The 17,607-nt window shown below is 43.0% G+C and overlaps 1 protein-coding gene and 1 long non-coding RNA gene across 6 annotated transcripts in view; one reads left to right on the top strand and one right to left on the bottom strand.

The window, feature by feature from the left end:
• The window catches only part of RALGPS1 (Ral GEF with PH domain and SH3 binding motif 1), a 765,778-nt gene that overhangs the window by 735,091 nt on the left and 13,080 nt on the right, over positions 1 to 17,607 (top strand). For all 5 annotated transcript variants that reach the window (XM_040324221.1, XM_040324220.1, XM_040324222.1 and 2 more), the window contains 4 exons: positions 10,289 to 10,345; positions 10,624 to 10,729; positions 12,939 to 13,031; positions 15,607 to 15,712. In XM_040324221.1, coding sequence (XP_040180155.1) covers positions 10,289 to 10,345; positions 10,624 to 10,729; positions 12,939 to 13,031; positions 15,607 to 15,712 — 362 coding nt within the window. The remainder of the gene's footprint in view (positions 1 to 10,288; positions 10,346 to 10,623; positions 10,730 to 12,938; positions 13,032 to 15,606; positions 15,713 to 17,607) is intronic.
• Positions 4,741 to 17,607, bottom strand: part of LOC120913893 — a 77,977-nt gene continuing 65,110 nt past the window's right edge. Inside the window, exons 2-3 of the long non-coding RNA XR_005743586.1 lie at positions 10,252 to 10,402; positions 4,741 to 5,198 (exon numbers count right to left, since the gene is read on the bottom strand). This is a non-coding gene — a long non-coding RNA (uncharacterized LOC120913893). The remainder of the gene's footprint in view (positions 5,199 to 10,251; positions 10,403 to 17,607) is intronic.

The raw sequence follows: 17,607 nt of genomic DNA on the forward strand, positions 1-17,607 counted from the left end.
GGCCGAACTTTAAAAGGTGTGTGTGCCCAGCATAATTCTTCAATGCAGTCTAGGAAAACTGCAGGATGACAGGACATCAGAGACCAAAGTGCTGTAGTTTTCTACACAGATATCAATCACAGTGATACAGCACGCTCACCCCCTCAAGGAAATCATGGGATACAGTTATCAATAACCTATATTTTACCTGCTTTGTTGGAGTTCAGCGTCTGTGTACTGTCTATATGTGTGGAATCTTACTACAAGGGTTGTTTGTGCATTACAAAATACTCTAGTTACAGTTGACTGCACAAATGTGTGTGAACAAATTCAGTCCAGCTTGCATAAGATTCTGATCGAGCCGTTACCCCTAAAGGAGGTGCATTTACCTTTCCAGGTTTGTGGGTTTAATGAACAGTGTGCACTAGGTCCGCCATTCTGAAATGTTTAAAACGGGCTTCATCTTCAAAAGTTTAACTTAGTTTTTGGATAAACACCAGAGGGTTCAATAAATTGTTGGCTTTTTTATATCTCTCAGACTCTGCTGGTGAGATTTCCTCTTAGTAGTATCTCTGCCCCTACCCACAATAATGCAATGTCCCCCAAAAATGTTGTGGCTCTGGGCCTCTTCCATAATGTAGATTATTCCCTGCGGTAGTTTGTTCTTCTGCCTTTCCCACACTAGTGTCAATCAAAATAGTTTGGGGCTCTGTGCCACTCACATAATGTTAAGATTTCCCTGCAGTGATTTGTGTCTCTGCCCCTCCCACAGTGGGAATATTTCCTTGCGGTAGTGAGGGCTGGGACAAGGAGGAAAGGCAGAAGTGTCACTTGCCCTGGGCACAGTATTGCTATGTGTGTGTGGAGGTGGGGGGGTGGTCTGGTCTGGTGATGAGAGCTTATTAGCACCTTGTTCTCCAGTCGCCTAAATGACAGGAATGATGTTGTAGTCGCTCCTGTCATTCAGAATGGAGCACACAGCAAGGGGTGTGACAGCTGCTGTGAGAAGATTCTGCTCTCTTCTTCCTCCAAAAGCAGTGAAATGTGGGCAGGAGAGAAGGCAAGGCAGTGGCCATGCTGAGAACAACACTTTTTTGAAGAGAGAGGCCAGGTTGCCCTTTCCTATTTCCCCTTGTCGTAAGACATATCACATGACAGAGGAGGAAGCAGCTGCCTTTATTCCTAGACAGGTGCTATGCCGAGACTGAACTGTAATTACACAGAGGTGTGGAGGTAGAGCGCTCCCCTGCCTCTGTCACCCTACCTCCCACATGGCTCATTTAAACTCACAGTTGGGGAAGCAATGAGGAGTTACGGCCCCCAACTGCTCCACCTTAAAGCCTGGTACACAATATGGTATCTTTTACACCAGCGGACCGATTGGGTTCATCTGTCCATTTTTCAGGCAGACCTGATTGGACCACCTATTGTTCTCTATGGGGCAGCGAATGTCACTGGACATGTGTCCGCTGTCATCCGCCAGCCTCCAATCTGGTCCGCTAAAAACAGATGGACGGGAATACGTTTGCCATCCGTCCAGCGCCTTTTAGATCGGATGGAAACGGACAGGCAGTCCGTTTCCATTCAACCACCCCATAGAGAACAGCATTCTGTGCCCTTATCCACTCTGCATAGCGGAGCAGACAATGACCTGTCATCCGCCTGTTCAGCGGGGATCAGCGGAGAATTCCACCCCGTGTGAAAGGGACCCAAACGAAGGGGCTCTCCAGGAAGTCCATGTACTAACTGTGCAATGTTAGTACAGTGATCATTCCACTCAGCTATTGTGTTTTGACGGGGGACTGGTCACCCCAATAGAACACACCGATCAGCAATTGCTGATCGGCAGATTTTCTTTTTGGCATGCCTGTTCTACAGAAGCCGGACAGGCTGCCATACACGAGGGCTGAATATCGGCCAGTTTCTGTTGAAGCGCCAATACCGGCCTGATATTCAGCCCATGTGCACCAGGCTTAAGCTGCAAAGGCAGTGGACAGGGGTTTGCATATGCAGCAGAAAGACTTAAAATGTTTGTAAAATCTTGTTTTTTTTCTATAAAAATTGCAGTGGATTTGCACAGAGCAGCCCGGATCCTCCTCTTCTCAGGTCCCTCTTCTGTGATCCTGGCCCCTCCCTCCCTCCTGTTCAGTGCCCCCTCGGGAAGCAGCTTGCTATGGAGGCACCCAAGCGATTTGCAGCGCCCTGTGTACATTCAGACATGGAGCCCCTACCTGGCATTAATGCCATAGAATGCAATAAGCTAAAAAAAAAAACTTCTGCCTTTATAACTAACCCTATTAATCTCCTCTTTCGCATTTGGTAGGCAATACCAAACTCAACCATTTTAAGTGAAAGAGGCCGCGCCACAACTTTGAGGGGTTAAAACAAAGTGAGTAGGTTACATAATGCCTCCTCATTTGCCTGTCAAATGCCCTCTGAAAAAGGAACCACAGTGGGTCACTCTTAAAAGAGATGAAACCCCAACCTCCAGTTCCCCATGCCTCCTTTTAAACACAGCCTAATTAGTTTGGCATCTTCACCCTGGGCAGTGAATGATCTTGTCCCAGCACTACTTACAGTAGTTTGTGCTTCTGCAGTGGTTGGTGTCTTCACCCTGCCACAATCAAGCTATGCAACATAGCGGCAAGATCCTGAATGACATTTGTGATTACCAAACCGACACAAATGTAGAAATTTTTAGCGAGACACATGGGCTGTATTGTGTCCAAAATGAACTTAAAAAAAAAATCCCTTGCCAAACCACAAAAATATTCTAAACCTTAAACTTATATACCATTAAATTGTCAAACCTGTGCTGCTGCTGGAATTGCCAGATGTATAACGCATCCAACTATAATAATTCTGTGCTGCACCTTCCACCTAAATTAAATCATCTCATTATAAAGTTCTCACATGTGAAACAATACCATACCCAAAATAAAAAAAATACATATATGAATAACTGTGTAAAGTGTGCATACAACAAAGATATAGTAAATAAGAAACTCCCATGCAGTGTGTCCTTTTAGAAAATTTCCAAAACTTCTTGACAAATGATTCTTCAGTGCTTCACGAGGGGTGTGAGACGTTTGGATGCATTTGTAACTCTGTAGATCATGAGCCTATATTTTAATATATAGAACTGCTTTAAAGGGGAATAGTGTTGCTAATACAGGAATCCCATCCACAAGCTGCAGCCCCTATAGGACGCCCTCTGAGGTGATCGATTTTATATGTGATTGCACATTCATTGTGAGTGTATGTCCTTTGGGGCTTTTTTATTAACATTTATCAGAAGAAAGTGCTATGATGGGGGTTTTTTTTCCCCCCTGAGCTTTACCATTCTTTGGCCGATCTAAAGAGGTTCTTGTATTAAACTGACTCCAGTGAAAAATTTCCCTTAAAAAGGGACAAGTATGTATGACCTATATCTTCATAGGTCAATATATAAGGTGAGAGGCCAGTGCTGAGTGTGTGTGAAGCACTGAAGAATCTTTTGTCAAGCAGTTCTGGAAATTTTATACAAGAACACATTGCACAGGATTTTATCTTATTTTTTTTATCTACTTATTATATCTTTGTTATATGCACACATATATATTTTTGATATGGTATTGTTTCAAATGTGGGAACTTTATATAAGAGGATTTATTTAGCTAGAAGGATCAGCCCAGAATTATTATAGCTGAATTGAATGATATATGTTCAAATATTGTGTTTGCAGTACTTCCCTCTGCTTCAGCTGTCTAACGCCGGTTAGTTTCCTGGCTGCCATCGTCTCCCCCGCTTCTTCTGTCTGTAACTCACCACCGTAATGCAAGGCTGTCTTCCTGGTGTGGAGAGAGCCTCTTGGGGGGGGGGGGGCAAACAGGAGTGTCAGGACACCCACTAACACACAGCTCCTTTCTCTATCTGCAAAGTAGAGAGTGTCCTGACTTGCCTGCTCACCCCCTCCCCCTCAAGAGGCTTTCTCCACACCAGGAAAAAAGCCTTGCATTACAGTGGTGAGTTACAGACAGAAGAACAGGAAGTGAGCATTTCTCAGAAGAAATAAGGACATTTAAAAGCAAAATGGAATGATGAGGTAAGTGAAGGAGCACTGCACTAAGGTAAAGGAAGCTATTTAGGGGGGAAAAAAATCCTTTACAACCCCTTTAACTGTACAGCTCCCAATTGTTATCATAAAACTCAACCGTTCCAGTTCAAGTACAAATTCTTAATTTTGGGGGATAAAACATTCAATTTCAGGGATAACATCTCTTTATCAAGCACCAATGTAGAATGCAATTCTCAAGCTGGCAGCCATAATAAAATATATAAAATCCTTTGGAGAGAGACATTACATGGTTTGCTATTTCGGCAGCATACAGAGAGACTTTCACACCTATTACCCCTCAGAGATCAGGAGCCAGAGTGTGCCTCAACTACGTGAAAAATGTAGTGTAGTATAGGAAGCCTAGCATGGTCAAAATCTAGTATAATACATATAAAATACAAATTATTGCACAACTACCAACCCATCCCCCCTGTTATCCTACATGTCTAAATTAAATATGTTGTATGCTATTTGTTCCTGGTGTATGTTTTTGAGTATGTGATTACTGTCAAGAAACCTGCACAGGCTAGGTATTAAAAATCCAAGGTTTAAAACTACTAAAATGCCATACTGAATTCCAACAAGTGTTTTTAGAGTACACATAATTGTGCTGGGTAATGAGAAAAGGGAAAGTAAATGAGGTTTTACTGTATAACCATCAGAATAATAGAATAATAGTATTTTGTCATTTTTTATTTAATGCCATTTTAAATGAGTATTTGATATTTAGTACAGGGTAAGCTGTATCAAGTCATAGAGATGTGTAGCAAAGCAAGATAATTAAAAACATTGAAAAATAGATTGTCCCCTTTTCAGTACACTTGTATAGGCCACTGAGTGAGAGCAGTTCGTTTTTTTTGTCCGTTTTTGATTTCAGCAGCCCTGATTTTTCAGTAGCCCTCCCTGGCTTTTTAACTATCCATTGCAGCCAATGAGAAATTCACAGACGTTGAGCTTTGCCATGGAGCCTGGCACAGCACTGCATGCTTCTACTGCGGGTTCATGGCAAGCAGTCATAACCAGAACATAAAAGATATAACCCGGAGAGGCTGGGGGTTTCTGAGTAAGATATTGTTTCTATGCTGCTGGTGGCATTCGATTGCACAATGAATAGTTGAAGAGCCTGTAGAAACAACATGGAAGCGAATAGGTAACAAATAGGATATGCGTGGTTGATAAATTCAATTTATTGGCTTACAGTCTCAAATTTAACAGAAAAACCAGGTTAATAGTGTTTATGAATTAGTGATGATCATTCATCTGGAGAGGACAATTTGATTCACTCAGGCTATAAAAAAAAAAAAAAAAAAAAGTTTGAGTATTTTTAACTAATCCTCCCATGAGCTATTGTAATCTGACAGAGGAGGATTCCCCCCGCGGTCAGAATACACAGATCAGCGATGCAGCTGCTGATTGAGCGGCATTTATCTGAGAGGCCGGTTGAACAGAAGTCAATCAGTAGATCAACGTCTGTTCACCTGCAGTGGCCACACATGGATTGAAGTTCGGCAGGTCCTGCTGACCCAGCTGAATTTTCATGCATATGTTGCCACCTTTGGTAAAGTAAAAATTGCATACAGTATCTTGTATATCCATCCCTTCATTCCAGCATGCAATACTTAATGTATGTTAACCTGAATAAAAAATCATGTTCCTTTAAAGCATGTTATACAGCACAGTGCTTGTGCCGTGTCATTTGGCCCCCTGTAACAACTGAAATACCTGGCTGATCCTGCCCGGCTATACCCTCCCCCCTGTAAACTGACCACGGTATATCATGGCTGCTGAGCCCTGACACGGTGGTTAGTTTCCGTGCCTCCACCATTCGCTGTGTCTCCCGTCTCTCCTCCATGCCCTCCTCCATCCTCTCCCCCCTCCTGCTCCTCAAATTATAGTTATATTTACATTATTCTCTCGGTTGATTCATGTAATGTCCCCCTGTGACTGTGCGATCTAAAAAATATGCAGCTATATATACTGGTTTACAGAGTGCAGATCGGCGCTCACGTGACCCGCCGCCTCTCTCCTGTCTCACGTGACAGCTGCCACCTCTCTCCTCCTCCGCTCCTGACTGATATCAGCAGTGGATCCTTGGCCTCGCCCGCTGCAGCTGTCAGGCCAAGAGAGGAAATCGCCTGCTGGTCACATGAGCACCGATCTGCGCTCTGTAAACAGGTATATTGCTTTATAAAAAATGCAGCTAAGTCACAGGGGGACATTATATGAATCAACCAAGAGGATAATGTAAATTTAACCCTGTGGGTGAACCACTTAAAAATATATCTTAAAGTATTTAAAAGTATCAAACTAGAACTGAAAGTCCAAATGATAAACAGCGCTGGTTAGAGTTGGTTAAATGCCCAATGTGATCATCATCATGTCATGACGGTGTAACAGTAATTTCATACAGTGATGGGTGCTTCTAAGTTTGTGATGGATCCTACACCTGCTCCCAATCTTCACCACAAGTGAGGCACACTCCCCTTCGGGGTACAAACTCACCAACGGGCCAATATATATAAGCCTTAAGCGGTATCTTTCACTGGGACATCCGTCAACAATGCTGGGGTCAGCGTGGGTTAGTACTCCATATACATATAAAGACAAGAAGGCACCAACATAGTGTAATCCCGTTTTTAATAGTAAAAAAAAAAAAGCACCCCTTTGACACAATTGGTAAAACCCCCGCTCCAAATGCACGTACCGTCAGTATAAGGTGATGAGCATACAGTAAGAGTGACTTCTAAATGGTGTCTGTGGCCCCAGAGGTTTGCGTGGGGTTGTCACAACGCTAGTCTTCCTTCCTGGTCTGTATGAACCACCAGTGAAGTGCACTCGTCACTTCCGGTTTCCGAATCGCCGTAATAGCCCCGCCCTGACCGGTTTCATCATCCAATCGACTTCAACAGAGGGCCCTCTGTTGAAGTCGATTGGATGACGAAACCAGTCAGGGCGGGACTATTACGGCGAAGGCTTATATATATTGGCCCTCTGGTGAGTTTGTACCCCGAAGGGGAGTGTGCCTCACTTGTGGTGAAGATTGGGAGCAGGTGTAGGATCCATCACAAACTTACTATTAGAAGCACCCATCACTGTATGAAATTCCTGTTACACCGTCATCACATGAATGCCTTTATGCAGTTGGGCATTTAACCAACTCTAACCAGCGCTGTTTATCAAACTAGAAAGTCCAAATGATACTTTTGATATCTATGCGTTCTATTAGTCTCTGACTTTTTTGGACTTTAAATAGCTGCTTCTTCCATATCCTTGTAAAGAGTGTTAATGGTTATTTTATTTTGTTCAATTTTCTACTGCTAAATTAACCTTTTCAGAGACACCTTAGTCCTGTGGCGCTGAGATGTGCATCTAGGCCTTGTGTTGCACTCTTTGTTTGCCATATCTTAAAGTATGTTTCCACTTTTGCAGTCAAGTTTGAGAAAACCCCATTATGTTATGTGTTTTCATTCATACAGAATACCTAAAAAAAAAATCTAAATATTTCCTACCTTTTAGATGTTTCTCAGGTGAAGGCTGCATATCAACCTGCAAGCTTTTCTGAACAATTTTAGAGTCAAGTTTTCCCCAAGGACTTTGGGCGGAGGGGAGGTATGGCGCTAAAGCTGGGTTACACGCATACCAAAAGTAGTCTGGTTCCTGCTTTCGGTACGTGTGCACTCCTCTGTTCAACAGAAGCCGATCTGATGACTGGCTTCTGTTTAATGATCCTGCTGGAAAACCAGCCAACGGCTACACCAATCTGTGTATTCTATAGCAGGGGGAGAGGAGCTCCCTTTGCCAGAATGCAATAGCACAAGCAGGGAGAGCCCTACATCCACATCGCTTGTGTGGATGCGAGCATATGTCAGTTTATTTTCTTTTAACCTACTGGTTGAAGGTAGATCATGCATTTTCTTTTCCAAACCAGACAGTTGAACAAAAAAAAAAAAGTTTTTATTCCCACCATCAACACACTTGGAGTTGATTGAGGGGAATACCTCCCGTGGAGCTATTCTATTCTAATAGTGGGGGGGGGGAGTTCCCTGATGTCAGAACACAATGATCAGTGTTTCCGGCTATAGCCACCAGCACTGATCTAGCCCAAAAAAACAGACAGGCTGGTTGTACAGAAGTTAATCAAGAAATTTACTTCTGTACAACCAGCCAACCCCTAGATAGAAATTCAGCCGGGTCCTCCTGCAGCGGCTGACTTTTGATCTACCATTAGCGGTCTCATTAACACTCCCTGTTTAACCCTTTGTTAAGACAGTGATCGAATCTACACACCCCTGTTAAAATGTCAGGTTTCTGTGATGTTAAAAAATTAGACAAAGATAAATCATTTCAGGACTCAGTTAAGCAACAAACTAAAATCTTTTAGGTGGCGGGAAGTAAAAATAATCAACTAAAATAATATTGTTACATAAGTGTGCACACTCTTAAACTAATACTTTGTTGAGGCACCTTTTGATTTTATTACAGCACTCAGTCTTTTTGGGTATGAGTCAGCATGACACATCTTGACATTGCAAAGAAGAGTGTGCAAATATTGCCACCAGACTCCAAATTTGTCAGATTGCAAGGACATCTCCTGTACACAGCCCTCTTCAGATCACCCCACAGATTTTCAAATTGGATTCAGGTCTGGGCTCTGGCTGAGCCATTCCAAACCTATAATCTTCTGGTGAAGCCATTCCTTTGGATGTATGCTTCGGCTCGTTGTCATGCTGAAAGATGAAGTTCCTCTTCATGTTCAGCTTTCTAGCAGAAGCTTGAAGCCTTGTATTTGGAACTATTTATAATTCCCTCTACCTTGACTAAGGCCCCTGTTCCAGCTGAAGAAAAACAGCCCCACAGCATTGTACTGCCACCACCATGCTTCACCGTGTGTATGGTGTTCTTTTGGTGATGTGCAGTGTTGTTTTTGTACCAAACATATGTTTTGGAATTATATTCTGATAAAACCAAGGTTGAACTTTTTGGGCATAACACATTTTCCCATATGCTTTTGGGAGACTTCAAATGTGTTTTTGCAAAATTTAGCTTGGATGTTTTTCTTTGTAAGAAAAGGCTTCCGTCTTGCCACTCTACCCCATAGTCCAGACATATGAATAATACAGGAGATTGTTGTCACACAGGAGATTGTACCACACAGCCAGTGCTTGCCAGATATTCCTGCAGCTCCTTTAATGTTGCTGTAAGCCGTTTGGCAGCCCACCTGACCAGTTTTTCTTCTTATCTTTTCATCAATTTTGGAGAGACGTCCAGTTCTTGGTAATGTCACTGATGTGTCATATTTTCTGCACTTGATGACTGCCTTCACTGTGTTCCATGGTATATCTATTGCCTTGAAAATTCTTTTATACCCTTCTCCTGACTGATACCTTATACCAATAAGATCCCTCTGATGCTTTGGAAGCTCTCTGCGGACCATGGCTTTTGCTGTAGGATATGACTATAAAAATTGTCAGGAAAGACCTACTAGAACAGTTGAGGTTAATCAGAGGCACTTTAAATGATGGCAGGTTGGTACTGACTCCTATTTAACATGAGTTTAAATGAGACTGCTTAATTCTGAACACTGCTACATCCCCAGTCATAAAGAGGTGTGCACACTTATGCAACCATATTATTTTAGCTTTTTCTCCCAACCGCCCAAACCCCCCACCCCCAAAATATTTCAGTTTGTTTTTCAATTGAGTTGTACAGTTCAAGGTGTAAAAAGTTCAGCAATTATTTATCTTTGTCTATTTTTTTTTACATCACAGAAATCTGACATTTTTACAGGTGTGTGTAGACTTTTTAAATCCACTGTAGTTTAAAACTGTTAGGGTTAATATTGCACAGTCCCCCAGCCCCCTTGGGCAGGGTTTTTCAGTACTGGAGTTATCAGAAAAGACTATTTAAAATGATAAGAAACTTTTTTTTTTTGCCTGTTTCCGCCGCTGTATGCAAACATGCGCTCTCAGCACAGTAATTAAGCGGTTACTCCCAATGCACAATTGCAATTAGGAGCTTCCAATTATGTGACAGCCAATCACAAGAGGGGATTTCCTATTACTGCATATAATTAGGAAGTAATTAAAGCACACTGAGAAATAATTTCCTTAATATTCATTAACTGTGAAGTGTCTGAACTGTGCTGGGAGATGAGATGCAGCCTGTATAGTACATACTTGTTTTGTGTATTTTTTTTTTCTTTTTATCTTCCAGTTCCTCGCGTTCCGAACGATCCAGTGCTTGGATACAGACTGGAGTGGCTGGGGGTCGGTGAGTAGAACTATAGAATATGCATTTTGTACAGTGGGCAGGGTGACTGTGGATTTCCTAAAAAATGTAATAAAGAAAAAAAAATGTCAACTTAAGTAATCCCTTAGTGCCTCACAGGTTTAGGTATGGAGAATTTATCGTGCTTCAAGTGAAGAATCTGATAACAGAATACAATAGCATTTACCTTCCTTAGAGAGCTTGCAGACCCAACATTTTAAACACTGGGCAGGGCTAACAAATCATCTGCAGAGATTAACTTTTTTTCTTTTACTTTTTAGCCCTACAGGCGCATGCAGTTGCATTTTGGGAAGTTCATCTGGAGTTATCGCAATGGAAGGACCACTTAGAAGAAAAACATTACTCAAAGAAGGGAAGAAGCCAACAGTAAGATCACAGAGCCTAGAACCTTTTACAATATGAGTGGTATTACTGGCAAACCACCACAAGAGTGCACCCAAGTTTCATTAGAAACTCAAGTAATTTTTGAACAGCCTTACAAAATGACTGATTATGGTACAGAAGCTTGATCATTTTAAACCAATTCTAAAAATAAAAAACGCAAGAGGGTGTGTGCAATTTAAAAATGTAGGTGACCTGTCCCTTTCCTCTTGATCACCTCTATAACAATGCCTAAAACATAGAGGATGTTGTAAGCTCTAAAGAAGAGCAATTATTTTTAAAAATTTTACATTGTTCTGCCCCCCCATGGGATAAAGTACATGTAAAACTGAAATCAGTAGTAAGGCATAATTCCAGCAAGGCCTACTTTACAGAGGAGGGCTTCAGCTAGAGGGGTGGCTGACTGGGGACACACTGGCGGCTTTTCTAGGCTGAACATAGGACTGCGATTGTGGCTCCAGTGACTGGACAGAAGAAGAGCTCTCATTGGTGTCCCAATACAGTGCTTTCTCAAACAGGAACCCTTTTCTGTGCTCAGCGGCTCACAAATGTACACCAAACCCAGCAGGATATTCCAAATTGTAGGATTTTCCCACCGAAGATGGCGGCCATAGGTCAGCAGGAGTTGCAGCATCCAATCAGGCCACCATTTCCCCTGAGACACCTACACCTAACAATGTTCCTCTGAGTATCAGCTCCATCTGTACAGTGGTGCAGTGCAACCCACTGAACGGAGGACAAACTGCATTACATTTAGCCAAATATGGGGGGGGGGTCATACTTCATAACTAGACTTAAGAAGCACCTAGCAATATAGGACATGTACTTTGTCCCATGGTGGGGGCATAACACAGAAAAATAATAATAAAGGTGGTTCTTCTTTGAACAACTGCTCTCTAACAATCCCTAGATAGTTGCTTTGAAAACGAAAGACTTATGCCGTGTACACACAATCGGAAATTCCTACAAGAAAAGTCTGATGTGAGTTTTTGGTCGGAAATTCCGACCGTGTGTATGTTCCATTGGACTTTTGCTATCAAAAAATCCGCTCGTCTGTATGCAATTTTGACATGCAAAAAAACACCCATGCTCAGAATCAAGCAGAAGAGCCCAACTTCCTATTGAACTTCATTGATCTCGGCTCGTCGTACGTCACCACGTTCTTGACGATCGGAATTTCAGACAACATTTATGTGACCATGTGTGTATGCAACACAAGTTTGAGCCAAAATTCAGTTGGAAAAAAATCACTGCGCTCTGAGTCTTGATCACATGATCTCTGAACAATCATTAGAGCCTGTTGTTCTTAAAGAGGAACTACAGTCTGCTCACATAATTTGTAATAAAAGCATCTTTGCCATTTGAAGCTTCCCTCCAACCACTTTGCATATTTTATATATACTGTGTTTCTGTACTTGACAAATATGCTGCTGAAATCTCCCTCTACCAAGTCTGGCTGCAGCCATTTTAACTGTGGGAAGCTACAGCTGCTTCCTGTTCACTTCCTGGATTCACACAGAGGCACACCTACAGCTCTGCAGCTTTCATTGGCTCTCTTACAACTTATCCCTTCCTGGCAAACTCTTACAAGAGTGAGAGAGAGAGCTGTGCATGATGTCATAAACCTAGGCTAATGATCAGGCAAGAAACAGGAAGTAAGCTGTAAAAGGTATTTACCGGCTGAAAAAAAAATGTTTTACTATCCAAAGATAAAACGACAAGGGCAGAAGATTTAATAGATGCAAAGTTGAAATGAATGACTGAAGGTCTGCTTTAATGAGAAGTGAGATAACAGGATAACAAAGGCCAGCCCTGTATACATATAGCATAAAGTAGTTTTTCACTGCTTCTTCTCACAATAGAAGTCTGTAATTCCTCTATGAGGGCCCAATCACACCAGATACAAAACATTCCCACTGCATAGACAGTACAACACCCGTGTTAGCTAAGGAGCACAGTTCAAACAACTGCACGGCAGTTAAAAAAAAGAGTACACCCTGATGCAATTTCCGCAAAACAGTCACATGTAAATGCGACTGAGAACAAAACACAAGCTTAGCTGATTTAATGACCTGTCCTTCCCTATGAAAATGCATGGGGGAAAAAAACGCAGTTTCTGGTGTGAACAGCCCTCACAGTTTCTAAATGCTTATTTGCAATTACTACAGCTAATAATGCCACTCTTTGTATTCAGCTAACCTCCTGGACACGTTACTGGGTGACCCTTACAGGGTCTACACTTCTGTATTTCGGGGCCAAGTCTTTACGGGGAAATGAAAGGAAAAATGTGAGTATTTGTTGTTAACAGTATCCGGTCTTTAAATGGCTGCCCATGCCCATTAATGTTTTTTTTTTGCAAAACAACAGTTTAAAAACATTTCCCACCTCAACTGCCACTATACTTGGCTCACAGCCTTTGCCAGACACCTGCACAGAGCTTGAAATCAAATGACAGAAGTGCGTTATATGGTATACGGTATCCTTAGCACTGTCCTAGTGTTTACTGAAGTGGAAGTTTTCTCTGTTGAAACTTTTACTAGAGGTTTTCTATGCCTAAAAAGCAAGCTGGGGTTCAGTGCTCCTTACTACACTATTACAGATAGTTATGCGCTTATAGTAAGAGCAGATGTTCTCAGGTAGTGCACATTTTGAAAGATTTCAGCAAATGTGCCTAATACAGTCAAGGCATAAGCACAAAATACACTGATTAAAAAGCATTCCTTTGATTATTTGATCATAGTATAGCATGTCATTTAAACTCCTGGGATATTTATCTAGTCAGTTAAGTAGAAGAGGGGGTTGTTAATTTCATTAACACCAAAGCAGATGAAAATGATTAACAGGTGCACTAGATGGGCAACAACCTCCAAAAGCGGAATGGTTTTACAGGTGGAGGCCACTGACATTTTTTTCTCTACTCTTTTCTAAATGTTTTTCACTAGTTTTTTATCTGGCTAGGGTCGGTGCTACTACTGGTAGTATGAGGCGATACTTGAACCCTGTAAAGTTTGCACAGGCAGTCCAACTCCTCCAGTATGGCACATCAATACGTGCCATTGCCGAAAGGTTTGCTGTGTCTCCCAGCACAGTCTTGAGAGCATGGAGGAGATTCCAGGAGACAGGCAGTTACTCTAGGAGAGCTGGACGAGGCCGTAGAAGGTCCTTAACCCATCAGCAGGTTCGGTATTTGCTCTTTAGTGCAAGAATGAGCACTGCCAGAGCCCTACAAAATTACCTCCAGCAGGTCACTGGTGTGAATGACTCTTACCAAACTAACAAAAACACACTTCCTGAGGTGGCCTAAGACCCAGACGTCCTCTAGTGGGCCCTGTGCTCACTACCGAGTACCGTGAAGCTTGATTGGCATTTGCCATTCATTGAACACCAGAATTTGCAGGCTCGCCCCCTGCACCCTTTCATTTGTGAAAAGCAGAGCAGGTTCACCCTGAGAACGTGACAAACGTGAAAGAGTGTGGAGAACATTATGCTTCCTGTAACATCATTCTGCATGACCGGTTTGGTGGTGGGTCAGTGATGGTCTGGGGAGACATATCCATGGCGGGACACACAGACCTCTACAGCAGGGGTGCCCAACCGCTGACCCGCGGCGTACTCTGATGTGGCCCGCCATGTCTTTCTCTGAGATGGCGGGTCGGCAAGCCCAGATCGCCGGTTCCCGACCCACTATCTCCGAGCATCAGCGCAAAGAACGGATCCGCCGCTATAGGAAGCAGAGCCGATGCTTCCTGTATAGCGCGGGCTCCTTCACAGGTGGAGTGATACCAAATGTACTCTGCCTGTGACAGAAGCATGTGGCTGCAGTAGAGAGCCTATGCTTCCTGTCACACCAGAATGCACGAGAAGTGAACCTGTGATCTAGGACAGCAGTGCCAGTACCAGTCACCAGTACCCGTAATCAGTACTCATCAGAAGTACCAGCCATCAGTATCCGTCACCGGGATCTGTCCCTTCTGTGTGGGCGGATCGGAGGGCCCTTAGGGTGGAGCGGGCTCTACATATGCAGAGTGGACATATACCTGCCATCTGCCCGCTCATTGTGGCCTGCGATCGGTTACCAAGTTGCTAAAGTGGACCTCGCTCCTCAAAGGGTTGGGCACCCCTGCTCTACAGGATAGATAATGGCACCCTAACTGCTATCAGTTATCGGGATGAAATGCTTGGACCCATTGTGCAGTGGCTCCTGGGTTCCTCCTGATGCACGACAGTGCCCGGCCTCATGTGGCAAGAGTATGCAGCCAGTTCGTGGAGGATGAAGGAATTTATACCACTGAATGACCCCCACACTCGCCTAACCTAAATCCAATAGAACACCTCTGGGACATTATGTTTTGGTCCATCCAACGCTGCAAGGTTGCACCTTAGACTGTTCAGGAGCTCTGTGATGCCCTGGTCCAGATCTGGGAGGAAATACTCCAGGACACCATCCGTCATTTCATTAGAAGCATGCCCCGATGTTGTCAGGCATACATACAAGCACGTGGTGGCAATACAAAAACTACTGAGTACCATTTTGAGTTGCTGAAATAAAATTTCATCAAAATGGACTAGCCTGCTGCATTTTTTATTCACTTTGAAATTAAAATTATCAACCTACGAGGGCTGAATTCAAAGATACCCTAAAAAGCAAAAGATGTGGCATCCTTTTGTTCTTAACATATCAGTATAGATATCCAGCATGATATTTTTCCCAATTGAGATCTGATGTGTTTTCAAAGTGTTCTTACATTTTTTTGAGCAGTGTATATTTTAGGTAGAATCCTTGAAGTACCTATAAATGACCTGAAGGGATAAATTTACTCTGCAAATCTCAAATTTTTCCACAATGACTGTCTTATTTTCAGTACAAGTCCACTCCCAATAAGAAGATGTCAATCTTGGGCTGGATGGTAGTATTACCAGATGATCCAGAACATCCAAATATTTTTCAGCTTAACAACCCGGATAAAGGTAAGCTGGCTTTTCTTCTGTGTCTGATCTCCACATACCAGAATCTGATGTATTTAACAACTTTACAAAATTGAATCATTGCACAATATTTACATCAGGAAGATTATGTTAAACGATACTTAAAACAACAGTATATGCCAGTTACAGTGTGTGGAAAAGTATAAACAATTTAGCAAGGTATCAATTCCAATAAATCCTGTAACCAAAGTCAGAAAAGGCAATCAATTTTTATTTGTTCTTTTGTTAAATGTTTATATTGCCTCCTTGATCAGGCCTTTGAAAAGCCACACAGTATTCAGTTCCCAAAGGGAAAAAGTACTTGTACCTTGTCCCATCCTCCAAGACGCCTTGTAATGTAGACAACTGCTTTGTTTGCAAGCGCCTCTTTCTGGCTCCCTGCACTTACTTTGAAGCAAGCCAACACATCTCTCTTCTATCTGCATTCCTCTTGCCAATGCTTGTCTTGGGCAAGTGATGGAAGCTAGAGACAGTTGTCCACTAGCAAAGCTAAAACAGAATGCAATGATTTGCAAATCTCATCAACCCATATTTTATTTACAATAGAAAACATGTCAAATGTTTAAACTGATGCTACACTTTGTGAGACTTGTTGCTGACCTTAAAGGGGTTGTAAAGGAAAACATTTTTGTTCCCTAAATAGCTTCCTTTACCTTAGTGCAGTCCTCCTTCACTTACCTCGTCCTTTTAATTTTGCTTTTAAATGTCCTCATTTCTTCTGAGAAATCCTCACTTCCTGTTCTTCTGTCTGTAACTCCACACAGGATTGCAAGGCTTTCTCCCTGGTGTGGAGAAAGCCTCTTGAGGGGGGAGGTGGCGAGCAGGAGTGTCAGGACGCCCAATAATACACAGCTTGTTTCTCTATCTGCAAAGTAGAGAGTGTCCTGACTTGCCTGCTCCCCCCTCCCCCCCTCAGGAGGCTTTCTTCACACCAGGGAGAAAGCCTTGCATTCCGGTGTGTAGTTACAAACAGAAGTGAGGAATTCTCAGAAGAAATAAGGACATTTAAAAGCAAAATTAAAAGGACGAGGATGAGGGAAGTGAAGGAGGACTACACTAAGGTAAAATAAGCCATTTAGGGGGGGGGGGGTTCCTTTACAACCCCTTTAATGTTTTCTATTGTGAACAACATATGGGTTTATGAGATTTAAAAATCATTGCATTTTGTTTTTCTGAAGATTTTACACAACTTTGTAACTTTTTTGGAATTTGAGTTGTGTTATCCCTCTTTAGAGTTCAAAAGTAAACTCAATGGGGTTAATAAAAGGATAGAGTATACAGGGCCGGCCTTAGGTGTACAGGCACCATGTGCGAGCTAATCCTGTGGCGCCCCCCATCTTCACCCCTCACCCCCCTGGTCACCTAAAAATACACAGAAAAAAATATTTGCAACAAATTAACTGTTATTAAAACAAATTATTTTTGGCATTATTACTGTAACAGTGCATATCCTCCGATCCATTAGTACAGACCACCACCACCCCCCCCCCATTATACAGACCCCCCCATTATACAGACCCCCCCATTAGTACAGACCACCCCCCCCCCCCATTAGTACAGACCACCCCCCCATTAGTACACACCACCCCCCCCCATTAGTACAGACCACCACCTCCCCCCCCCCCATTAGTACAGCCCCCCCCCCATTAGTACAGCCCCCCCCCCCATTAGTACAGACCACCCCCCCCATTAGTACAGACCACCACCCCCCCCCCATTAGTACAGACCACCACCCCCCCCCCCATTAGTACAGACCACCCCCCCCCCCATTAGTACAGACCACCCCCCCCCCCATTAGTACAGACCACCCCCCCCCCCCATTAGTACAGACCACCCCCCCCCATTAGTACAGACCACCACCACCCCCCCCCCCATTA

The sequence above is a fragment of the Rana temporaria genome, chromosome 9, assembly GCF_905171775.1.
Source record: "Rana temporaria chromosome 9, aRanTem1.1, whole genome shotgun sequence".
NCBI classification, from domain to species: domain Eukaryota; kingdom Metazoa; phylum Chordata; class Amphibia; order Anura; family Ranidae; genus Rana; species Rana temporaria.